Source organism: Rhododendron vialii, chromosome 8a, assembly GCF_030253575.1.
Source record: "Rhododendron vialii isolate Sample 1 chromosome 8a, ASM3025357v1".
Classification (NCBI taxonomy): Eukaryota; Viridiplantae; Streptophyta; class Magnoliopsida; order Ericales; family Ericaceae; genus Rhododendron; species Rhododendron vialii.
In genome coordinates this window covers 13,485,967-13,512,392 of record NC_080564.1, presented here as the reverse complement: position 1 = coordinate 13,512,392, position 26,426 = coordinate 13,485,967, and the positions used below count along the sequence as shown (strand labels likewise).

The window sequence follows — 26,426 nt, the reverse complement described above, 5'->3', positions numbered from 1 at the left end:
GTTTCCGGTAGTAGATAAGTTGTTGATGGCTTCGTGAGTAGAGTTACTGTAGCAAAAAGAGTTTTTGTTGACAATTTTTTTGTTAGTGGAAACGAGATGATAAAATACTAAAAATTTTTTGTTAGCAGAAACGAGATAGTAAAATGCGTTAAGTTTTTTGTTAGGTGAAAACATCGTTTTAGTGTGAAGAGATTATGAAAATTCTAATCTCAAGGAAGATTTGCAGGGAATCACGCAAGAAAAAACGCGTTTGGGTCTATTCCGGATCCTACAAAAATTTAGAAAAATATCCATAAGTTTTTTAATATTATTTTATGAGGCTCTGTAAAAAATCAGCTCCAATGGGTATCGGTAAATATTACTTTTGGATTTGTAGAGCGAAACTGCTCAGTTCGCCCTTATGAATTCAAAAGTAATACTTGATGTCTGTTTGAGCAGATTTTTTACAAGGCCCCATAAAATAATATTCAAAAATTTATGAATATTTTTTTAGATTTTTGTGGGATCCGAAATGGGCCTAAATACATTTTTTCTTATGTGGTGTCCGGCAAATTTTCCTTGCGAATAGTAGGAATAGTAGGGCTCGTGGTGGAAAAGCTAACCGAGGAGAGAGAGAGAGAGAGAGAGAGAGAGAGAGAGAGATGTCATGAGGAACAAACAATGGAGAGAGATCAAATAATAGTTTTATCTTGCACACTTAAAAGTTGTCAGGATGTAGTTGGAGTATTAAGCCATCCACAGAAGTATAATCAAAAGTCAATTATTTTTAAAGTTAACAATGTTGTTGTAAAAAATGGCTTACAATGGTATAATTAAACTTAACAACATTCTTAGAAATAATCAAATTTTGAACTTTGGATAATCAAATTAGCAACCTTTTACAATAATCAAAATTTATGAACCTCACACCATATAAGTTAATTGGTTCCAATATTTGTATACACGTGTGTTTCAACTGGTATTTTCTTCTTCTCTTTTTCGTCTACTCTATATCTTTTTCACTTTCCCCACATACTGTTTCTCTTTCTTTTCCTCCAAAAGTAAAGCTCTTATTTCTCAATTATCTATAATTCAACTCATCGTCGCCGAGTTAAAATATTTCACTTTTATTTTCTATTTCTATTTTATTCCTTTTTTGTTCCTCCCCTGTAGTTGAGTACATGAAAATCAGTGCATTTTTTTTTTCAAATTCAAAAACACATCTGATTTTTTTTGAAAGATTAAGAGAGTAATGAATTTGTGATATTAGTATGGTTAGATAGGTTACAGGAATATGGAAAAAAATCGGTGTTGTTTTGATAGGGAACACTAGGAAGAGTGCCATATGTTTGAGAGAGAGAGAGAGATTGATTAATTGTAGTGGACCTCTTATTTTAGTTATGAACTAGAAGTGACCATTGTGAATCTCAATATTGTTAACCTTAACAGTTTATTAAATGAATAATCAAAAGCTGATGCGTCAACTTTTAATTATCAATTTTTTATTATACCACTGTGAATGACCTAAATAGTAGCCCAATGCGAGAGAGATAAGATAATGTTATAGGGACCAAACAATGGATAGAGATCAAATAATATTCATATGGGGGCAAAAACAATCCAATTCTTCTATCACCACGAACAAACACACAAACTTATGAACTTAACTTAAATTTGAGAATTTTATTTTTATTTGAATTTTTTTTATATTTATTAGTTTTGTGCCAAACTTTTATGAGTTATCGAAAAAGTAATTTTTTTTATTTTTACCCAAAAAAATTTATTTTTCTGATTCCTCTCATCAAGATGAATCAATAACCTATAAAAGTTTGGTGTAAAATTAACAAATGTGAAAAAAATTCAAATAAGAATAAAATTTCAAAATTTAAGTTTAGTTTAAGTTAAATTCATAAAAACGCAGCTCACAAGTCACAAACACACAAACACTTACTCAAACTTAAAGACGGATCCATATCAAAAGTGCTACACACACAACGGTTGTGTAGAACACAACACACAACCAATCTCTAGCCATCCATTGCTGTAATAAATGGTCAGGATTCACTCAAACTCTTTTCCATAAAAATTAGACTTTTTTTTGGAAGAGTTTGTTTAAAATTTTGACCATCCAAATACATCTGAACGGTCAGAATTACGCACACAACCAACACAACAGTTGTGCAAGTAACATTTTTGGATCCCTATATGGGCATATGGGGGCCACTGCCCCATGGCGGCTCCACAACAATGCCACCATGGTCACCGACTCACATGATCACAACAACAAAATTTTTTTGTTAGAAGTAGAAATTTTAGGGTAGTACATGTTTTGAACATCGAACTCAAATATTAATGAATACCCAATTTTAGAAAAATCTTGAATAACCCAAAACAAATTGAACACCCAACCCAAAACCAATTGAATACTCAATTACAACTCATCAATCCAGGTATATGAATACCTACCACATCACCTAAAATCAAGCTCACAAACATAATGAAAAATATGAAAAAAAAAGTAGGAGAAAAACAAGAATATATTAGTGTTTCGTTGGCTCCTTACCTTTCTTTGGGTTTGGTTCTCAAGTGACGTTCACTGGTGTGCCCGTAATCAGTTAAATCTTTATACTTTTTTCAAAGATCTATAAAAAAAAATTGCTGATAAAAAAATATTAGTGCAAGTATTATACTCTGCGTTCTTCCTCCATCTTTATTGTTGATGATCTAAATATGTTAATTTTGCATTTATGACAATAGCTACATTTTTTTTTTTTTGTCTAGGTAGTTTATAGAATACGAGCAAAGTTTTTAAAAAATTCAACTACATTGCAAAACTCCGTTAATTTGAATAATATTCCTTCGAATTTAAGACTAGGATATAAAATCTTATCATATTGTCATCCTAAGAACAACATATTTTCGAGAAGGTCAGCCCCAACATACTCTCTAAAATTTCTTTCAAAAACGGTTTTAGTAAATTAATATGCCGGTTAAACGTTGGAGGCACAAAATATGAAAACTCATTTAGGATAATAGTAAAATTTTACCTCCACCATTTTCAAAACATTGTCTGGTACTAAGCAATACGACAACTTTAAAAAAAAAAATCTGTTAACAAATATAGTTTATATTTTAAGTTCTCATTTCGCCTCGTAGTTAATTTTTTTAGAATATAGGTTATGTTTTTTGACTGCATTATTTATACTAATATTTTAGATTTTTAACATATATTATCGGTTAATGGATCAGCTAGTAGAGCTAAGGTAATTTCTGAACACCCAATTACAAATTTTTGGAGCCGCCACTGCACAGCTCCCGAGTCATTTCAGGAAATTTTTTTCAAATTTTAATATTAAAATTAGCTGTGTTTTTTGTTTGTTAGAAACACCTAGAATGTGTTCGTTTTTTTGTCTCAAAATCCAATTCCTTTCAGCACACGGTCTCTCATAAGTATTTTCTTTCTTAATTAATCTCATTTCTCTTTCTCCACTAATTACCCAAAAAACTTCTCTCAAAATCTAAACCTAACAAACCATTAGATTCTTGAACCTTGAAATTTAAAAATCTTATTGTTCATAGTTTGGCCCCAGCGTTTACGAAATCCTAGTTCCGTCTGTGCTCAAACTCACTGACACTTACATTATATGTAAACCTCCGCACACTATACCTCTAGTACATATCTAGAGGTCCACATGTAGTATGAGTGAGTTTGTTAATTAAGTGTTTGCATGCTTGTGCGTGGTTGTAGCAAAATTGGAAAAAATCTTGCACACTTCAACGTTTTTGTCAGGATGTAGTTATAGTTCTGGCTCAGTAGGTGGCTACGGTACGTTTCAATTAGAGGACCATTTTACCGTTCTTGTAAGGATGTAGTTATAGTTTTAACGAAAATATTTGTATTATGAAAATTTTAAGGGCTTTTATGAAGCCAATAGTTGTTGAGTCAAAATTATAATAATAAGTAAATAAAGAAGAAAGGAAAAATGGAAGTACTTTGTGTAGACACCCGAATCTGTCTCTCAATTGATTTATTTTTTTTATTTTTATTTTCTCAATGATGAAACGGATCAAGAATACCTCGGGAATGTCGAATGGTTGAGCTTTGAGTATTTGATACCCCTTTTTAACCCTAACCAAGCCTAACTAGAACCTTATTGGTGCGCGCAATTTTTCTTTCCGTTCGCGTTGGTTTGTTAACCATCTGTCAGTCAACCAGCTTTGACTGGCGTGCGTAGATTCACAACCCGTGCACTGGTTAAAGTTGCAATCGATTTTATACTTTTCATTTTTGGAAAGTTTCCATTAATGAAGGGTTTCTACTAATGAAATACTTTCCATTATGGAGGGTTTTTGCCCTATAAATACCCCCTCACTCTTTCTTCCAAAGGGTTATAAAAAAAAGGGTTACAAGCATACAACCATCCAACACACAACCATCTTTCAAACCCAATCCTCAAGCTCAAAGCTCAAATACCATTCAAACCCTTAAATCAAAGGTATAATACCTTTGATCTGCATTCTGTTTTGATTCCTGAGGGGGTCTGACAGGGCCAAGGTTGGTAATCTATACTAGTCCTGGCCCTAAGGTTAACAAGGTTACAAAATCGTGTGGACAAGAGACTTGCGCGCGTCGATCCATAGCTTGCTCGCACCACTTTGTGGCTGCGCGCGTAGATCTGCATGGGGACAGTGGTCTTGTTCTTTTATGTTGTTTTCTTTATAGATCATTACTATGAGCATGTAAATAACCAGTTGTTGTTTTCCATGCTAAAACTGCTAGTTTCCTTTCAATATTCATTTCTGTTGCATTAGAATACCCCTGGAAGCTTTCTGGATATGTCCTAGAACACAAATCATGTAAAAGCAAGCACTAGTTAGATGGCTTAAACCCGTGCGCGAAAGTGGATGACCTGTGCTCGCAGGTTCATCTTTGACCAGTGGCTGGATTTTGCACGGGTAAATGGCTTTGAGCGCTCCTTCCTTCCCCACACTATTTATGAGGTGTCTTATTCCTTTGATTGCCTTTGAGTTCATTCAAACAACTTATCAATTGCCATATGAACTGCTTAGTTTGTTCTGAGTGTGCACTGATCCTTTCAGAGCCCAGATAGTTGAAAATAATAACTGTGGGTTTGAACCTATTGGCGTGTGCAGGTCTTGGTGTAACGTGCGCAAGTTGGATCAGCATGCAGTGACTTGATCAGTGCATATTGGTTTCTTCCTGTGCATAACACACCAAAACGGGGGCCTTCCAGTCTATTTAAACTCACATGAGACTATTTTCATCATAAACTGTTCCCTCGTCCTAATTGGCTAAAAATTGATTAATGAGAGAGAATCGCAAATGTTTTACAAACACCCAAGTAGAGACTGATTTCTGGATTGGGCGAGAGGGGTGCCTTAAAACCCTTCTTCTTTCGTAATCTGGCTCCTGAACCTCTGATATCAAGGCGACGACGGACCAGTCTATTAGCCTTTTCAAATCAAACAATGTAGCAAGCATTTCAAGTTCGGTTACTTAGGTGGCGGATCTTCAAATCCAAGTGGCGACTCTGAATTGAGTGTTTCGCCGCGCTTCCAAAAAGGGCGCACCTGCTTGTCGCAATGCGATTTTCAGACCGTGTGCCCACACTTTGCAGAAGACGCTTGTACCGGGTAGTCATAATTCCTTCGGGGCTTCATAGTTCATATCCGCAAGCTACAGTGACTAAACCAATATTAATTCATGACAAAGAGCATACATGTACTCCAGTCTCTCTAAATTTTAGTCAAATTATCTATCCAAAAATTAATTTTCTATTTTAGATAACTATTTTTCAAATACAAAATTAATGCATGAGCCTCTCTATTTTACCTATACTCCACTAAATACTCTCTTTTTATCCCCTTTTTTTTTTTTTTTTGGTAAGTTAAGATTTTATAGCACCACAAAAAAATCAACATACAGCTATAGCAACACAAAAAAACCAACATTACAGCAAATAAACATGGGAGCACCACCACAGCTAGAGGCTTTGATATCGTCATTGGGGAGATGTCTGAAACACCGACTTAGAGACCTTATTTGGTGGTTCCAAATGGGGTGTCTATACCACACGCTCACCGGCGTGTGAGACCTCTGACCGGCAAGGGGATGCGTCAGATCTACTCACGCCCACACGCCACCTTCTCTCCGTGCATGAGGGCTATTCCAGACACATCTCGGCGGCGAACATGTACGGTTGTGATTGTCTCTTCAAGGGGAATCTGAATCCGTGATCAAAACGAGTTTTTGTCCAACTTCAGTTTTCTTGATTTCCAACAGTGTGCACAAAACCGTGCTTCCTGGTGATCCTCCTCCTTCCACCTTGCTCTGATACCAATTGGTAGGAGCGGAGGGACACCAAACACTGATCTCAGAGAAAACTCCCCTTTGTATATATATACGCACACACACACATACAAACGCTTAAAAACTCACCAAGGAGAGAAACAATCAGCTCCCCCTCTTAGGCCTTGCCCTCTCACGTTCACATCTTGCTACCACTCTCAGAGCCAATGGCGGATCCATGAATTTTCTATAGAGGGGTCACCTCTTTAGGACTGGACTTATATGTTTAAAATTTATAGGCAAACTCACATCAATTTCTATTTTTTAATTTGAAAATGAGTATATATGTAAAAGATGTAAACTGTTAAAAGAAAATAAGTATTTTTTTTAAATTTTACGTGGAACTTATAGTTATAGTAATTGATTTGCATGATAAATATCGTAAATGACTTTGTGGTACAAATGCTACACGATTTAGTTTACGCGCGGGTTTGAGTGTCAAGCACACTCAAAAATTCATGGGAGTTGTTCATCAATAAAAAAAATAAAAAAATTATGGGAGGTGTGATTTTTAACTATGTTGGCATTACAACAAGAGAAAACATTTCAACTTTGTTGACACCTAAACGCTTCACAATCACATGCATGTCACTTGACACCCAAAAAGAGACTAACAAACCAGCAAGAAAATTAAGGACTCATGAGGACAGGCCCTCAGGATGATAAGAAGTGGCCCCATGAGGATAGACCCTTCAAGCCCAGAAGTAAATGTCACCCACCACATGAGCCATACTGTTGGGATAAAACGCGGAAACACCTAAGAATCGAGATTCAAAACACAACCACAATCACTGTTAGATATTTTGGCACTTTCCGGGGTTGTTCAAAACCTCCATTGGTGTCTTTGTTATATCGTCTCCATTTGATTGTAATGGGTAGGTTCTTATGGGGTAGTTTCTCGCTCGATACTCCTCCCATTATCTGCGCCAAGTTGACCGGGGCAAAATTGATCCAATTGCATGAGAGGTAAAAGCATTATACAGCACATCATGCATATTATTTTCAAGAGTAGAAATTTTATTTTTGCACAGTTGTCTTTTCTATAAAATTGGCCGAAATTTTGTTTTCCATATATATACATATCATCACAAGTTTTTCTTCGGAAGAGTATAAAAAGATTACTCGTTTGCCTTTCCTAAAATCTCTCCAAAAAATTCGGTCGGAAAATTTGCTTTCCGTTTAAGCGTCATTAAAAGATTTTCGTTTGAAGTGAAAATAGAAGTATAAAAGTGGTGGACAACTCTTCTTTCAATTGTGCAGAGAGAAATTTTGCTTTCATAAAAGAAAAAAAAGGGTTGCACGGGTTTTGCTTTTCGGATGATGCTATGGTGTCTCCGGTCATTTTGGGGACACCGTAATTTTTAGCATAACTTCACCAGTATGAGCATAACTAAAACTCATTACAAGCATAACAGAACCCAAACAAGGCATAACCAAGGAATATCCAAAAAACCAATCAAGGCATAACCAAACCCAACTAAGACATAACAATCAAGTTATGTCTGTTATGGTTCTGTTATGCTTATAATGATTTTGGTTACACTCATAATAGATTTTGGTTATGCTTATAGTGGTTTTGTTATGCCAAAAGTTACAGTATCCCCAAAATGACCGGGGACACCGAAGTCATTCCCTTGTTTTTCGGCAAAGACGAAAGTTTTGTTTTTTAAAAAGAAAGAAAGGGGTGCACGGTCTTTAGGGATTTTTGGTGTGGTAGTCCCGCATTCCGGTTTTTGTTTGTTCTTGCCTTTTGCATCTTCGAACGTGGTTTGAGTTGTTTAGATCACATTTCACATCATATCATTCATCCATTCATTGTTCCGTGGTTCTTTGTGCCGATTGCTGCTGTGACCGAGTCTTTTGGAGATTGATTCGGAGCTGGTTGAATCCGGAGATCGAGCGTGAAGCCCGTGGTTCATCTATTGGATCTTGAAGAAGCTTGGGGAGCATCGGAGATTGGCGAGAGTAGGTAAAGGCTTGGGTAAGGTTTTTACTATTTTGCAATCTGTACTTCTTTTTGATTAATAGAATAAATCAGTAGTGTCATGCCGTGGTTTTGGCTTAGGGTTATTTAGAACCCTAAGTTTTTCTACGTAAATCGTGCGTCTCTTGTCTCTATTTTATTCTACTGCACTACTTGAGTTTTGGTTTGGAATAATCGAAATAATCAACCCGTTCATCTCTATTAATTTTTAATTTGTTAATCTTTATTCAAATTGGTATTTTTTAACAAAACTCCTATTCACCCCCTCTCTAGGAGTAAATTGAAAGCTTCCGCATAATTTCAATCACAACCAATGGAAGTACGATGAAAAATAAAATAGAGAGATACACAAGAATTACGTGGTTCGACAAAAATACGCTTACTCCACAGAGAGGATCCCGTTCCTTCACTATGAGAGAATTAGTACAAGAGAACACCCGAGTTTAAAAACCCAAACCCAACCCCTTATACACAAGGATGGGATCAGGGGGGGTCTAGTGGCGGCGACCGCCACGACAAGAATTTTAGAAAATGCAATTATTATATGTAAAAAAAAAAAATTATGCCCAACTTATATAGTCTCGCCACTACTAGATTTTTTTAGTATACATTTCTTTACTACTAGAGTAAAATCCTAATTCTGTCTTTGCTTATATACCCACTCTGACCAATAACTCACTCTCACACCAAATACAAGACTTGACTTTTACACTTGCACACGCTGTTTTTACACCTCTCACTCTCTCTCTCCCCAAAACTTCTCCTCCATGCAGCCCTTATAAATACAACTACTAACCCATGCAGCTAGCACTTTGGGAAAAACAGAAATTGCGAACCATGTGCAAGACTTTGGAAATTTTCATTTATTGGGAATTTGAACCAACCCAACACATACAACAACATAATTTACAACTAAGATTCAAACCATCACCAACTAAGACTCAAAGTATCACCAGTACCCCTTCTGAAAGTGGATATTCCAACAGGGGGTGTATCTGATTTTTACCCTTCTTTCTTTTGCTTTCTTTGAACGCTACTTTTTCATGTACAGGATTAAATTTTTTCACTGATGAAGTATTTTATTTTCTTTTTCACTTTCACCACAAACTTCAATTATTTTAAAATAATTTTTCGAGTGACCTTGTAAAAAATCAGCCCATCCAGAAAATTGTAAGTACTTAGGCCTATTTTGGCCATAATCCAAATGGATTATTTTTTATCCTTATTTAATTTTTTTCCCATTTGTTAATTTTGTGTCATTTTTTTTGAATTATTGCTTCATCAGATGTGAGAAATCTAAAAGTAGTAAAAATTAACATTTGAACTCAAATTTTTTTTTTGAAAGAAGACTAAATAAGCTGCTTATTGGCTTATATATTTTGGTCTTTAATAAAAAAAACTTGGGTTTTGATCTGGTCTTTATTAAAAAAAAAATTGGGTTTCGATCGTAATCTTTTATTTTTGTAGATTTCTCTGGTCATGATGAATCAATAATCTGAAAAAATAGACAAAAAACTAACAAATGTGGAAAATTTTTGAATAAGGACAAAAAATTAATCCATTTGGATTATTTGGCCAGAATAAGCCTTAGGTGGCATTCCCCTAAGAGATTATTGGGTTTTTTTTTTCGTTTTTGTCCTTATTCAATTTTTTCCGTGTTGGTTAGTTTTGCAACAAACTTTTTTGGATTATTGATTTGTCTTAACAAAAGGAACCAAAAAAGTAAAAAAAAAAAAAAAGACTTTTACCCAAATACTTTTTGAATATCCAATATAAAGCCCAAAAAGTGTAAAAAGTCTGCTTTATCTTAGATATTTGAAAATAATAATAATTGAAGAAATTTAAAAGATTGTGCACCGAAATTTAGGAATTTTTCGTAGTATACCTTAATAGCTGTCTCATTTCAGGAAAAAATACAAGGCATAAGAAATTGATCCAAAAAGACATAAGAGTAAAGAAAAATTAAAGAGTAGATGGGCCTCATAAACCACCGAGGTGGTAGCCCAGTTGGTGGAAGTTATCACCTCTCTTTAACAACTGTGTAGGGAGGCACATGTGTCCATGTACCTGGTGGTGCCATTAATAGACTTTGATTCGAACTTGTAGTTGAACTGAAAAGGGGGATTTCTTGCCGCTGTGCACCAGGTGGTGCCATGGTGACGGCCCACCCTCCCGAACGGTAGTTATGGCTCGAATCGGACATTCCACGGTGGGTCGGGAGCCCCTATGATCACGCCCAGGAAGGAGTTGCTGCGCTGGTCGCCCCCTCTTACCTTTTTGATTATAAAAAAAGAAAAGAAAAGATGGGCCTCATGAGGCGTTTGCTAAAAGAGAAAAAAGGTTAAAGTTCGGTGGTTAAATTAGACATTTAATGAAATTATAAAGTCTACCCTGCAGACGTTTTAAAAAGCTTACGGAATGAAAGTACAGTCCCTATACTGCACCATTGTTATAAAAATAGCTGTCAATCGCCTTTTCTATACAGACGCCCATTGGGTTGTTTCTAGGACAATTCTTCAAAAAAATAAACAATTCAATCCAGATATTCTTTCTTTATACCCGTGTTCTTCTGCAAACACTTCCTGCTCACAGTATACCTTTCCTTTATGGGGCCATATCCCGTCCAATTTGGTTCCAACTAGTTTGGTTTATTTGTGAGCTCTTCCCGGATTTATAACAATAATTAGAATAGATCATTTTTTATAACTCTTTGAGAACATTTAATATGTTAAAAATTATGCTGATCGGATATCGTTTAATATAATTTCAAAATGAATTACGTTTGTAAGGAAAAAAATGTGCAACACTGGATTGTAATTCATTTATCACAATTATATAAAGATCAATGCACTTCAATATCATATCTAATGACATCCGATCAATATGATTTCTGGCGTGATCAATATTTTCGGTGAGTTCGAAAAAGTGAACGGTGAAATCATAATTATGGACTGGGAAAAGCCCACAAATGGTTCAAAACTGGACCGGGCTGGTTGGAAAAATCCATTGGACTGGATCATTCCCCTTACTTTATGCCTTGTTCTTCTGCAAACATGTGCTTTGATTGGTTGTACGTGGCCAAAAATTGTCTTTATATTCCCGTCCTTATAGTAGCGTCACAATCATATCATAGAAAAAAGGTTCCCAAATAAAGTTGGTGTTGGTGGAATTTCAGATCAGTTGCATCTAGGAAACTTAATTTTATGTTCATCGTGTAAACGCTTTGAAATATAAGCGTACATGCCCTGCTTCTTTACTTTCATATATGAAAAATTCTAAAATCAGCCCTTCAATAATAAGTGTGTATTTATATATTAAATGGTGCAAAACGTACATAAAATTACGTATTTTTTTTATTTTTTAGTGTATTTATCGTCAGTCAAGTAAACTAACAATAATAAGACCATTCATATATATCTGCACGTTTTCTACTACTGTACTACTTTTCCTCCAATCACATCTGATTCGCATGTATACCTAACTTTTATTTTCTCCAATACTACATTTTCTTTTGACAAATTTAGATTTTTTTTTTGGTCAAAAGTAACTTATTAAATTAGACATTTTGAAACATAACTGTAAGTGAATGAATTTTTTTTGGGGGGGTCTTGCATAACATTGACCATTAGGTGATGAATAATTTGCGTATATTAGCAAACAAGTTATAATTTCAATGCACATTTGAATGATGTTATTACACTTTTGCAATATCACAACACTTCTCGGGATATTGATACACGTTACACGTTATCCACTTTTCTAAGAACTGTGGTTATGATTTCCTTTTTTTTTTTTTCTAAGTAGGAGAAATCCATTACTATTTATTTTTCGGCAAAGAAATGTTTGTGTTTGTGAGCAATTTATAGTTTTCATTTCTTACATTAATTTTTTTTTTTATAGTTATTTAGGGTCTTGCTGGTCTTACATTTTAAGGACTTTTTTACACAGTTTGTTGGGTTTAGTTTCTCTTAATTTCTAAATTTGGTTCTAATTTTTACATGATATCGTTTGTCTCGATGGGAGAAATCGATAAAAATTAAAAATATGGACCAAAGTTGAAAAAGATTCATATAAAACAACAAAAAGACAAAAAGAAGTCTTTTAAGTTTTGTTTCCATCGTCTTAACTGATTTTTTAAAAACTTTGTTCAGTATTTATATACATTTCCAATTCCTTTCATGTAATGTAAAAATTTGACTCATAGGAAGTAAAAATTAAGAAAAAACCACTAAGAAACCCATGCCAATAGTTTTCCCCCAAAAAAAAAAACCTTGTGCTTTTTTTGTTTTCTATTCAAATTTTTTTCGCATTTGCTAGTTTTGCATCAAATTTTGTAGATTATTGGTTCATCTCAACGAGAGGAATCGGAAAAGTTAAAAAATATAATTTTACCCAATTTTTTCTTGGAAAATATCCAAAATTTGGCACTTCTAACAAATAAAAGTGCTAAATTTTGGATATTTCTAAAAAAAAATTAGATAAATGTCGTAATTTTTTACTTTTTAAATTCCTCTCGTTCGAGACGAACCAATATTCCATTAAAATTTGATCCAAAATTAACAAATGCAGAAAAAATTTGGAAAAAAAAGCCCATTTGTTACTTATTTATTATTCTTCCTCTTAACCAAACCCAACACATATACTACAGTAAGCGGCAAAAGAAAAACATAGAAGTAATAAACTCCTATGATCGGCAAAGGTACAAAGATGGAGTAATTGACCAAAGTGGCATAAGGGTAGTATTTTCTCCGTTCCAATTTGTTCGGTCGGTATTTTTTTTTGGGCTATTCCAAAATGGTTGCTTACTTTTTAAAATTAGCCACAGAGACCTGGAAAACTACCAAATTTCTTTATTCGGTTCGTGGTTTAGTTTTAGTTTTAGTTTTGTTTTCAATCATTACTTTATTTCTTTCTTCAATCATTACCCTATTTTTTCAATTATTACTTTCCCATCTCTCTCCAATCATTACCCTTATCTTCAATCATTACTCTATTTCTCTCTCCACCCACTACCAAAACTAAACTAAACTAAACTCTCAACCAAACACAACCTTCACTTTTGAGTTGAATAAGTACTCATTTTAACTTTTGATGGTAAGTTTGAAAATTTGTACACTTTCAAAGAGTTTGACTTTAACTAATTAAATTTGGGAATTTTTCATAATGAGCAAATAAATTAGGACGAAGGAATATCAGTAGAGATGTCCAATGATTTAGGGGAGTGATTTTGCCACTCTCATTTTTATTAATGTCATTCCCTTTTGTATCTTGATTAGATGATTTATTTTGTGAGAGAAATAGAGTGACATTAACAAAAAGAGAAGTGACAAAATCAATTTCCATGATTTATTCCATATCTATAATAGTTGTTAAGAAAATGAATCTCACATTGCTTGGGAGTAAATGAGTAATCACTTAATAACATTTGTCAATTGGTTTTGAGATGGATATAAAGTTTCCACATGGTATCAAAGCGAGGCTCATTCCACCCCACATTTGAAAATAAAGTTTACAATCTACACCTGCACGTGAAGGGGATGTTAAGAAAATGAATCTCACATTGCTTGAGAGTGGGATGAGTTATCACTTAATAATATTTGAAATCTCTTCACTCATTGTCAATTGATTTTGTTAATTTTTTTTTTACCCGTAATTGATTTTGTTATGAATACAAAGTTTCCACATAGTACTATCATAATTGTCCCTGGAAGTACTTGTCATAAACACGATCAAAGATTCAAAATGAAATTTTCCCGCAACAGTATTGGGAGAGAAAAAAAAAATCATCAAATTAAATCCCAAACCCCACAAGCAACCAACATCCAAATACTGTTGGGGTTCATGATTTACTTGGTTTTCAGCACATCTTCCTCTCAAATCCTCTGTACCGGAAATTTGGTGTACCCATGTTTGACTGCACCAACGATTTTTGGGTCTGATGATTCAACGCCTACCCAATTCGACATAACCATCAGATCATCATTGATGAATGAGAACATATTTTTTGGATAGAGAGGAGCCACTACCATTTCGGTCCTTGTTTTTCGTTTGTTGGGTTTGGATCGTCCATAACAATTTCCTTAGGTTAAGGTAAGAGATTCTAGCCTAACTACCTTCCTCTCTACATTTTCATGTGTATGTGTATGTATATGTTGTTCTATATGCGAATTGGTTGCTAATGTGGGGAACCCACGTGAGGTTATTATACTCGAGAGAGAATTGAAATAATATGTTTTTTTTTTTTTAATTATCTCAGATTTGACATTAAATTCTTCCAATGAAGCAGCATATCTCTTCCATTTTCTTCACGTCTATGTGCAGCACGTAGATGAAATTTTGTTCTCTAGTACAGTTTGAGAACCCACTTCATGTACTCGAGAAACAATTCAATTTTTGGTTCATTATTTGAATCAATATTGGAAATACACCCAATGAAGTAGCTCTTATGAGAATCCACGGTGAAGAAAGACTTTGGAATATTGTTTCTGCTTGGGAATATTATTTTTGGTCTGCTTTTACAAGCCATTTTCTTTTTCTTGAGCGCTAAACTTGGCATCAGGATTTGAGTAAAGGTGTAGAAATTTTTTGTTATATAAAAGTCCATATAAACTGAAGGTTTTTATGTTAGTTGGAAATTTATTGGGACTAGATTATTGTATTTTGTTGAGCTATACTATCTAATTATTTTCAAATTTAAGCGAATTTTATTCATTTTGACTTCGTGCTACTGATCTAGTGCAGACAATACTAAAGAAAAATCAAATTACATATCCAACAAATATGAAAATTCTAGCACATTTTTTGAACCCAGGGAACCCCCTCAAGTAGCAGTGGAGCCGCCCATGCATTTGGGTGACTACTATTGATGAAGAAGATGTTGTGATCTGGGCTCCTTCAGCCAATGGGCAGTTTACTACCCAATCTACATGGGTTGGGCCCCTATTGTTTGATTCCATAGGAATGTCATTGATACTGAGGAATAAGGATAGGCTGAGAAGGTGGGGTATGACTGTGGATGCAAGGTGTGCCTTGTGCTCACAACAGAATGAGTCCTCGCAGCTCCTTTTCTTTGACTGTGATTTCTCAAGCTTCGTTTGGAGCAATATCTTGAGTAGGTTTAAAATCCAAAGGAGGCTAGGGGATTGGAATATGGAGCTTTATTGGGCTATTGGGAACTGTCGGGTAACTCCTTGAAGTCCAACTTGTATAACCTTTCTCTTGCTGCAGTTCTTTATTAGGTATGGCTGGAAAGGGATGCCAGGGTCTTTGCGGGAAAAAAATACACTATAAAAATTAAATGAGGACCCATTAACAGCCAAAGAATTGATGTGATAACATGCTAAATGCTGTTTATTCATATATTGTTTATTGAATAAGGATGAACCACAAGTTCCTCACAGACCATGGCAAAATGAAATTTGTTCTCTCGTTTTAGAGATATCCACAGTATGGCCATATTGTATTGTAATCATAATTTTATTATGCTAGTAGTCATATTTTGTAGGCCATTGGATACAAAATTTAGTGGTTGACAAACTTCGAAGTCTCTAGTCGGTAATGACTGTCTCGTGTTTGCCGACCAAAAGAAGAAATACTAATAAGGAGGCTGCTCCTTTTTAGTCGATACCTTTTTATTCAGTTCCTGTATGTGCTTTCTTACAGATTATATAATCTCAGTTCTTTTCTCTTGTTGATTCATTAGATGGCGGATCCGAGCATTGCATACACATTGGATGAAGCACTTTCTACTCTCGGGTTTGGAAGGTTCCAGGGTGTTGTGCTTGCTTATGCTGGACTGGGTTGGATTGCAGAGTCAATGGAAATAATGCTTCTTTCGTTTGTAGGACCAGCAGTTAATTCCGAGTGGGGACTCACCTCTAGTGAAGAGTCTCTGATAACAACTGTCGTCTTTGCTGGAATGATAGTTGGAGCATATGCATGGGGCCTTGTGTCAGACACCTATGGGAGGACGTAAGCAGTTTTCCTTTTGTTTTTCTCATCTTACATGTTATCATGAATCTTCATTCTACATTTGAATTGGAAAGTTAAGTAGAATATGACTGGATGCGGAAGTTGAGTCTTTGAAGAGAATATCTAAGCAAACACAGAACTCAAGTGATGGAACTACAACTTTTTAGGGCATTGCTTAGCACAGGATTAGCCTTTAGCTGATGCTAAAGGCAGTTTTTTAGAAGTTAGGAAGTTCTCTCAAAGGCACAGAAACATGCATATACCTGTAGACCTGTTGTCTTTGTAATACAGTTTCTGAAGTGTAAATATTTTTATAGAGCTACCAATGTATAAGGTTTACAATGTATGGTCATGCATAGTAGTACGTTTATAGCTAATAAATACGGACACTTCTAAGAGGGTTGCGTGTCATGTCGGACAACGCCAGGGGCAAGTGACTCGATAGACACTCTCGGACCCCATGTTTAGGCACTCGTCCAAGCATGCCTCATTTTTTGTTTAATATTAGAACTGGAACATGTTGCCCTTGACATAGCTCAATGGAAATACAGAGTGAACCTGACACTCTTTTGACACAAGGATTGTAGAACCAGATACTATTCGGACATTTCAAATCGCACATTTCCATTTCTTAGGCCAACGTGAAATACAATATTCTGACGCATGCATCCATTCATTCCCATCCAACACATGGTAATATATGGTCTATTTCGTTTTATAGTGTTATGTTTCATTTTACATTATCCATGATACAAATATTCAGATATGCGGCATATAAATATATAGAAAGTATGTTTCATGGTTCAAAAATGCCAAATTTCATTGTTTTCAAATTGGCATGTTAGTCTATCCATGTTGTGTTCGTCTCATGTCTTGTCAGGTGGCCGTGTCCACGCTACTTACGTAAAGAGTTCACCATGTCATGCATGGATAGAAGCTTGATCCGCAATCATGAAAACATGGCCAATCCTTGAAAAAGTTCTACGAGGTTGAATAAATTATTTCAGAGTGAATATAATAAATACCGGGACCTAGTTTTTTTACACCCTATGTGAAATGCATACAACTTCCTTTCTACGGCATGAACTCTCTGTAAGCACAATTGCAGACACCCCAATCCGGGCCTTTAAGGTTCTTTAAATTTCCCGATGATGAAATAAAGGAAACGATGCCTTCAAGAGTTTGAATGTGGACTCCCAACAAAGGCTAAAAAGCCCAAAAGCCCAGGATTGAACCTGGAACACTACTCGGGACACTTCTACGCAGCACGGTATAATGAAATTCATTACACCGCACGAGGTTATGAAGTCAATCGCACGGCATTTCAGGGAAAGTTCTGACTGGCTTAGAAAGCTGTCGGCCACGCTCATTTGAGCCACAGCTCAAAGTCGGCTTGGCAGGGAATAAAAGCCGGCCTAGAAGTAACCTCCCTCATTTGCATTGATAATCCTTGGCTTTTGCCTATAAATACACCCCTCCACTTAAGAGAAAGGGACTCCAGACACTCCATTTTCTGAGCATTCCCCATCTCGCACCCACTTTCTCCCCAAAAAGTCTAGAGAAAGTCATCACTAACATTCTCTAGGCATCTCTCTCTCTACCAAACATTCCCTCATTCGCCTTTTTGAAAGCTTAGTTTTCTATTAACTTTGGAGCTCTACCATTCCAATACCTTAAGCTCTTCAACCATCCACGCTCATTCATCCATATCAACTCTTATTAACACTCATTCGTTCCTCGTTCAAGCTCAAAACCGAAGGTAAAAACAAGTTTCCTTGGGCCAAGCATAGCCTTGGCCCTGAGGGGGGCTTTCTCCAGTCATACTTGACCCTTTTGGTTAAGTACTGACTTAAAAACTATTTTCAGAAACAAAAACCGTGCGGTGTAATATTACACCGTACGCTTTAGTGGGTTACCACGCACGGCATTGTAATATATGTGGTTATTTGTTCTGATTGTCTTGATCACATCCATTAGCTATTGGGTCTGTTAGAAGGTAGTTTATCTAAAAACCATGCCTTCGGCTTGTCAAAAAGGGTTTTTTTTTTTTACGATCATCCATGGTGATCAAGTGCATCAAAAAGGGGTTTTGAAAATTATTTCTCAGTAAAAACAACAAGAAAGGTACCAAGGTCCATGGCTGGTTCCAATATGAAAATACAAAGATGTTTTGAAAAGTATAAAGGGTCACACTGTATGATGTTTTAAGTAACACCGCACGTTGAAGTTAATACAACGCGCGAGCATTTGAGCAATAATGGTGGACTGATAGCAGGGTAAGTGCACCGCACGGTACATCATAAGATCGTGCAGCATAATGTGATATACCGCACAGTGCTGTTTGCGGTCAAGGCAGTCTGTAAATAATGCGTTATTTCATTTATACACATCATTCATTATCATTTACTGTACAGGAAGCACTGCGAGCACGCCAATGTGATATATTCAATCCCATGTCCCTTTCCCCTATGTGCTTATTAAAGAGTTAATCTTCCAAAAGATATTTAAAGTTTTCCCCCTTTGAAAATGCTAAGTAGAGACCGGTTCCAACAGGGCGAGTGGGGTGCTTTTCAACAAAACCTTCCCTATTTGTAACATGGCCCCTGAACCCAAAATCACGTTTTTCGCTAGACCAAATGCCTTTCTTTTTGCTCAAATCAAAACCTTCGGTTCCTTGGATCATCCATCTCAAAAATCCGGGTGGCGACTCTCAAGCGCGGGCGCGCTAGTCGGGGAGCCCACAACAATATAATTATGTGTATCGCACAATTTTGTTCCCAGGGGATATTGCTTGGAGCAATGGTAAAAGCTTGCATATCAAAGCATTAGAATGGGGGATCAAGTCTCAGAGCAGCCCTTTGCATGAATAATGCTGAAGTTTTGCTCTGTCTTGAAGCTACTCCTACTTGAACCAGTATTAGCGTCACTAAAGCAGGGCAATGGCCATTCTATAGGTGTTTTGGTTGGCAAAATACTATTTCACTCACTTTTGTAGCTTTAATGATCTGAGAATGCTGGTTCACTTGTAGCTTACTGCTAGAATCATAGTTCTTGTCGGATGATTTTTGATTGTTAGAACGTTCTCCCTAGTATTGAGTATAACAAAAAAGTGTGATGGAGTAGTGAATCTTCACGAGTGTGTTGTTTATGTACGAAGATCTATTTCAAGTTGTACAGTGCCATGCCCTCACCCGTGCAAAAATTCCTACTGTACTTTGTGGGTTCTAAAGTAATGATCAGTTACTTATTTGAAACATGCCAAGTGAACTTTTTTCCCCAAAATGGACAAATCAAAACTGAACACCTAGAGAGCGTATGTACAGTCCTCTTATATTTTCATCCATTAGAAATACCAGGTTTACTGAATTTTCCACTATCAGGATTAACCGTTTAAGTAAAAACAATCCAGCCCCGGACTGGTTTGCATGAAGAATATACATTCACCTGCATTGCTTGTTTGTGAGTCTGTTACCTTGATTTTCATACTACATCGTGGACTTCTTTATTCTGTCATAGCTCATTTCTTCATATATTCTGATAATTTTGCTCAACCGTAGTGTAACAATTACCTGTCTCTCCTATCCAGGAAGAGCTTACTCGGCGTGGCTATTGTCTCTGCTGGAGCTGGTGTTTTAAGTGCTTTGTCCCCAAACTATATATGGTTGGTGGTTCTTCGTTGGATGGTTGGTATTGGATTGGGAGGTGGGCATGTTTTCTCATCATGGTTTTTAGAGTTTGTTCCTACTGCTAACCGAGGTACTTGGATGATTGTCTTTTCAACGTTCTGGTCGGTTGGAACAGTTCTTGAGGCTGTTGTGGCATGGGTATGTAAAAGTAGGCATCTAGCCAATTTGTTACTGTAGAATAATGGTGACATTATTGTTTTCTTCTTTTGTCGGGTCTAGCTTATTGATAGTCTTACACAACAACAGGTCATCTGCTCCTATTATCCCCCAAACGTTGAACTTAATTTGTTTTCCCTCATAGTGAACAACCATCATCAAAGGAAAAACAGAGTAGGAACAAATGGCCGTAGAATTATATTCAAGCAGACAAAGTTCAAGGATTCAGGTCTTGGATTCTTCAGGATACAGAACCTGTAATAAATAGAATTCCTATTGCGGAAACTAAATAAATAATCCTTCTCATCGCATAAATTTACCTTTGATTCTCGCTTTAATTGTGAAGAAATTAAGGCCTCACCAGACAGGCCATTGATTCTCTCCTCTCCTTGACATTAGAGAGATAGAGTTCTCCCCTTTAAAGTTAGCATATCTACTTTACCCATAGAAGTTAGCTTTGCCTACTTTATTTTCTTGATCTCTTCCTTAGAAATCTATCTCATAGTTTTTGAGGATGATTGTATAGTTGGGACGAGGGAGAATGTAATCCATCCCTTCATCATTTTCTAGATTGTTTTGAGTTCAATTCACAAGGTGGTGTATAAGGCATTTTTGTCTTGGTGGCCTTTTTTTTTATACGGGTGGCATTCCCATAATGCCTTCTTTAATATAATTATTTACTTATAAAAAAAATAGTTTTTGAAGGATGATTGCTGAAACAAGTATGCTGTAGCTACAAATTCTGTAGCACAGACACGGATACGGATACGGACACCGATACAGGAATTCTAAGAAAATGGGGATATGGACACGGCGGGGGATACGCCACGTGTGTGTGTATTTATTTATTTATATATTTTCCAAGTTTAAATTGCAAAATGTAAACAAAACAAAATGGATGAGAGGAATCTGATGCGAGGCTTTCTTCTCTTTAGGACTAGTTTAAAGGTTAACTTACACTTAAACCCAAAAAATTTCAGTTTTAACATAGTTTACCCGCAAAAAATAAAAAGAAAACACACTTACACCCCGGCCGTGTCCTTGCCATGCCCCCTAAACAAATTAACTTAAATAGTTGGACACGCCACGTATCTAGCTGTGTCCCCGTGATGGACATGGTGATGTCTTGACCTCTAGAGATGTCAGTGCTACATAGGCTACAAATATGTATATATGCCAAATAAGTTGGGGACAAGCAGGGTCGGCCCTGATATTTTCGGGCCCTCGGCGAGCTTAAAAATTAAGGCCCTGCATATTTTTTTAACAAACTTCAAATTAAAATTATCACGTCGACTACAAAACATAAAACAGGTTTTTGTTGCTTCACAGTTAACTAATACTCCCTCCGTCCCGATTTATTTGTCCATTTTCGCTATTTGGGACCTCATTCAAAATTGTCTATATCTTTCGGTATATAATGTATTGTATATGCAATATGGATCTTGTTTGATAGATCTCGATTAGGTCTATAATACGATGTTTTCAAAATTATATAAAACATTATGGATTGTGAGACAGACAATATTTTGAAGGGCACGTATGTCGAAATTGGACAAATAAATTGCGATGGAGGGAGTATAATTTACAACTTGATACTAAAAGTTTGAGCTAAGTAATTTTATGAACTTTATCATAGTAGTAGATCTCATAAAAAAGTATTTTCAGTTTTGTGTAACATTTATACCATCAAACACGCTCAGTCGGAATTTAAAACAGAACTTGATATTGCCTTATATTCATGAAAATATATCTTTTTCAAGAATGAAAGAAAAAAAGGCCTACTACGGACTTTAGTAAAAGTACCTTGAGCAAAATGTACATCCAAGTTGACATTAGAGAAAAAAATACAAGTAGGGAACAATTATTATCTTAGTGTTAGGGTATATAAATTGTTGTTCTACATACTAAGCCAGTGAATTTAAAGGTATATTGGCTTGACTCTTTTTGGAAAAAACCCATTGCCCATTGGTTTAGAGATCTAAACACCTAGCACCAGTTGATTACTTGGAAAAAAAACTAAAAGACAGAGACTTGAACTCATGAAATGAAGATTGGAGGCCCCCACTCCTTACCAATGGACTACATGAGATACTTTGCAAAGGTTGGATGTATATTAATACATAATACTACTATCTATTCGGGCCCTATTCTTTGGCCAAAAACTAGGGGCCCTAGGCGGTGGCCTTATGCCCATGGCTGGCCCTGGGGACAAGGAAAGATAAACATTCCAAGTTGCTAAATTTAACCTAAGAATTTTAAGTACGAACACAAAATGAAAAATAGATTTGATGTGGTTCATGTGAACAAGAAATGTTTAGCTCTAAGGAAAATTGACTTGTATTCTGAAGTCAACTGATGGACTGGGTATTAATGACGGCCCAATGGTTAGTTGGTCTCTGGTTTCTAATACTTATCCCTTTTTTTCTCTGTCTCTTTATCTTGTGGTGTTGGTGATGTATTTTCTTAGACTAGTTTCCTGAAAACATTTTGATGTTTGTATTGTAACCAAACCAAACCAAGCCTTACGTCCCAATCACTTGGGGTCGACTACATGAATCTGTTTCCTCCATTGAGCTCTGTCAAGGGCCACTTGTTCACACAGACCCATTATACTCATATCTTTGCGCACTACAGCATCTAATGTCAATTTAGGTCTACTCCTCCCGGTAACATTGCTACCTAGAGCTATCCTATCCGCTCTCTTAATACTGCATCTTCTAATTTACGGTAGATATGCCCAAACCACCTTAGCCTATTTTCCCTCAACTTCTCCTCTATAGGTGCTACTCCTACCATCTCACGAACTGTTTCATTTCTAATCTTGTCTCGTCTAGTCTTACTACACATTCACCTCAACATTCTCATTTCCGCTACACTCATCTTGCTCACATGTTTCTTAATAGGCCAACATTCTGTCCCATAAAGCATCGCTGGTCTTATGGCAATTCCATAGAATTTTCTCTTCAATTTTGTGGGTACCCTCTTGTCACACAGTATACTAGTAGCGCTTCTCCACTTGAGCCACCCCATTTAGATCCTATGGGTCACATCATTAGCAATCTCTCCATCTCTACTAATAATTGAGCCTAAATACCTAAAATGATCACTCTTTGGTATCTCCTAGTCTTGGATCATCACTCTTTCTTCATGCGCACTACTGGTACCACTAAACTTGCACACCATATACTCAGTTTTACTCCTATTTATCCGAAAATCCTTTGACTCTAATGCTTCCCTCCAAATTTCTAGTTTCGTATTAACATCTCTAGCGGTTTCATCTACGAGGACTATGTCATCTGCAAACATCATACATCATGGAATATCCTCTTGAAATTGTCTAGTCAATTCATCCATAACTAAGGCAAAGAGTTTAATCATATTTGGATTCACGTCATAAAGATCTGACGAGTTTTTTTATGTGTTGGCTGTCAACCTAACACACAACCCTCCTCCTTTATCCGGGCTTGGGACCGGCTGAGAAATAAAGATAAGACTTTAAGAACGAACCAAGCGGAGTTGATGTTTGTATTGTAACGTTAACAACAAAATAGCACCAAGTAGAATACTTGTATTTTGAGTATTGACTCAATACTCCTTATGTTTGCATATGTGCGGTAGATTCTTCTTTATTGGTTTTTGCCAAGGAGAGTAGGGAAAGTCATCAAGGTAGAGCCCAGAGCAATAGGACACACTGGCTTCTCATTATGAAGGATATTTGCATTATTCATTTGTCATTTCTGCATATAAGAACACTATCATGGGGGAAGTTCTGCTCATCCGACTTTGCATCTATTCGTAGCTCATATAGTTCAATAATTCCAAGTTCCCAACGGAGGAAGTTGAGAAAGCTGGGAAGTAAAATCTTCACTGCTGCCAAATTGCAGATTATCATGCCTAGCTTGGGTTGGAGATGGCTACTTGGATTGTCTACCCTACCATGCTTTGCATTGCTCCTATTTTATGTCCTTATACCTGAGACTCCAAGGTATTTATGTAATAAAGGCAGAACAAGTGAAGCACAGGCTGTACTGGAGAAAGTAGCAACCCTCAATGGAACAAAACTTCCTCCGGGCATACTAGTCTCTGATCACCTAACTGATGGGAATGAAGAATTTACACTATTGGAAGATACCCATTTACTCACCTCAAGTAAAAAGAAAACCAAGGAGTCTGGAACAAGTTCCTCGCCGTTGGTGCTATTCTCACCAAAATTAATACGAACAACCTTTCTCTTATGGATTGTGTACTTTGGAAATACCTTTTCGTATTATGGCATTGTACTGCTGACTTCTGAGCTTAGCAGCGAACAAAGCACCTGTAGCTCAAGGGCAGTCCTTTCAGGAAACATTCAGGATTCTAGCCTCTATATAAACGTATTCATCACCAGTTTGGCAGGTATTGAAGCTTTGTATAGTCTTGAAACTGTATTTCCTTTTAGGAATTTAGATAACATGATTTTCTGAATTTGTTTGCAGAGTTTCCTGGGCTTGTCCTATCTGCAATAATTGTGGACAAAGTGGGCCGGAAGTTCTCCATGGCAATTATGCTGCTGTTAGGATTTGTTTTACTTCTGCCACTGGTATCACAGCAGGGTGAGATATTGACCACAGCGTCGTTGTTTGGGGCTCGGATGTTCATTTCAGCTTCGTTTGTAATAGCCTGTATCTATGCCCCAGAGGTACATTCCTAAAACATTGTTTCTTAAAACACTTCGTGCCTGGGAAGGTGGTCAGACTAATTTTTTCAATAGGCTTACGTAGTAAAATTTTGATTCTTTTGAATACTGGAATTACTTGGTGATATTCATAGCCCTTGATATCTTTATACTTTGAAAAACTTTATCACTAGTTTGTATGAGAAACTCAGGGTTTGCAACTTCTTCTCATTTGTTATTCTAGCTCTGTGGGAGGGGGGTGACTAATTTGTGATAGGCTCCATGTGGATATGTAGTCTTTAAATCAGGACATTTCAGTTTCTAATAAAGAGACCCTTAACACTTCTTATGAGAGAATGAGAAGTTGTTCTTTATTTGTTCCAAATAAGAGTGATCTCTCTCTCTCTCTCTCTCTCTCTCTCTCTCTCTCTCTCTCAATTGATATACCAATGCATAAATATATAGTAAGAATAACACAAAAGCATTTTTGGTTTATGTAATCATCCTTCTCCTCTTTTACTTTCCTTTTCTAATTACTCTCTTATGTTCCAATCCTATTTTCTGTAGGTATATCCAACATCCATAAGGTCAACTGGCGTGGGAGTCGCAACAGCTATTGGAAGAATCGGTGGCATGATATGCCCTCTAGTGGCCGTTGCATTGGTGAGCAATTGCCATCAAACAGCGGCAATTATTCTGTTTGAAGTTATTGTAGTCGTCGTAGGAATGTGTGTTATGATCTTCCCATTTGAGACGATGGGAAGAGAATTGAGTGATTCTGTACCTCTTTCTAATTCAAATGTGATTACATAGTCTGCCAAGAGAAATTATTTCGCCATTGTCGTGCCAAGGCATGTGTATATATATAGAATCAAGTGCCTTTCTTCTGTAGCAGCCTATCGCTCTATGAAATACTACATATTCTACTGATTGATCGAGTACCAAAATAAAGCATGGGACGTAATATTTTGACTTGAAATTCATGTGTTTTCAGTTCATGAAGTAGAAATGGCAAAGCTTTACTTGCTTGATACTGTGAAAGTCAAAGAGAGCAGGCAAATGCTATGTGTGTATGTATGTCTATGTACAATGATAATAGAGTGAATTGTACAGTCTACTGTCGTTTAGTGGGGCCGGTTCCGCTAACACTTATTTTGACACCTTTTGTTTTTAGGGTCCCAGCAAATGATTAGAGTCGTTCAATATGTTTGAAACTTGTGTTTAAGGGCTCCCGTAAAAATTAGCTCATCTTGGTAAAGCCTTGATCAACATCCTATTAAAATCAGGGATAAATACAGATCAAGGCTTTACCGAACATCCAAATGAGCTGAAATTTTTTTGGGAGCTCTTAAAAACATGTTTCAAACATATTGAAACCAATCATTTGCTGGGACTCTAAAATACAAAATGTGTCAAAATTGGTGTTTAGCATAACCGCCTTGTAGTTCATATACGGAAGATGATATTTATGCTTGAGATTTTCTCCTTGTAGTCTTGGGTGTACTCAAAGTAAAAATGTTTTGCAAAATATTTTTAGAAAAAAGTTGACTAAAGACCAAAAAAAAGTATGAAATTCCATATATATATATATGTTAGGTTCCGGTGAGGGATCCCTTATTTTATTAA

General features: G+C 36.3%; 1 protein-coding gene across 3 annotated transcripts; it reads left to right on the top strand.

The window, feature by feature from the left end:
• Positions 1-14,082: 14,082 nt before the first annotated feature.
• LOC131336728 (organic cation/carnitine transporter 7-like) lies at positions 14,083-25,779 on the top strand. Of its 3 annotated transcripts, XM_058372675.1 has the most exons (7): positions 14,086-14,423; positions 16,036-16,105; positions 16,178-16,304; positions 19,891-20,128; positions 24,031-24,541; positions 24,622-24,824; positions 25,368-25,779. In XM_058372675.1, exons 2-7 carry the CDS (start codon positions 16,036-16,038, stop codon positions 25,611-25,613), a joined length of 1,395 nt encoding a protein of 464 aa, XP_058228658.1. In that variant the 5' UTR covers positions 14,086-14,423; the 3' UTR covers positions 25,614-25,779. The 3 variants fall into 3 exon arrangements, with proteins under 3 accessions (XP_058228659.1, XP_058228657.1, XP_058228658.1); XM_058372676.1 differs by having other exon boundaries at positions 14,083-14,423; positions 16,036-16,304; positions 24,622-24,738; XM_058372674.1 differs by having other exon boundaries at positions 14,083-14,423; positions 16,036-16,304.
• Positions 25,780-26,426: the final 647 nt, after the last annotated feature.

Excerpts from the sequence above, each read along its gene's own strand:
- LOC131336728 (XM_058372674.1), top strand. The coding sequence starts at position 16,036 with ATGGCGGATCCGAGCATTGCATACACATTGGATGAAGCACTTTCTACT. Across the intron at positions 16,305-19,890 it reads TCAGACACCTATGGGAGGAC|GAAGAGCTTACTCGGCGTGG; the intron begins GTAAGCAGTTTT and ends TCTCCTATCCAG. Across the intron at positions 24,542-24,621 it reads ATTCATCACCAGTTTGGCAG|AGTTTCCTGGGCTTGTCCTA; the intron begins GTATTGAAGCTT and ends ATTTGTTTGCAG.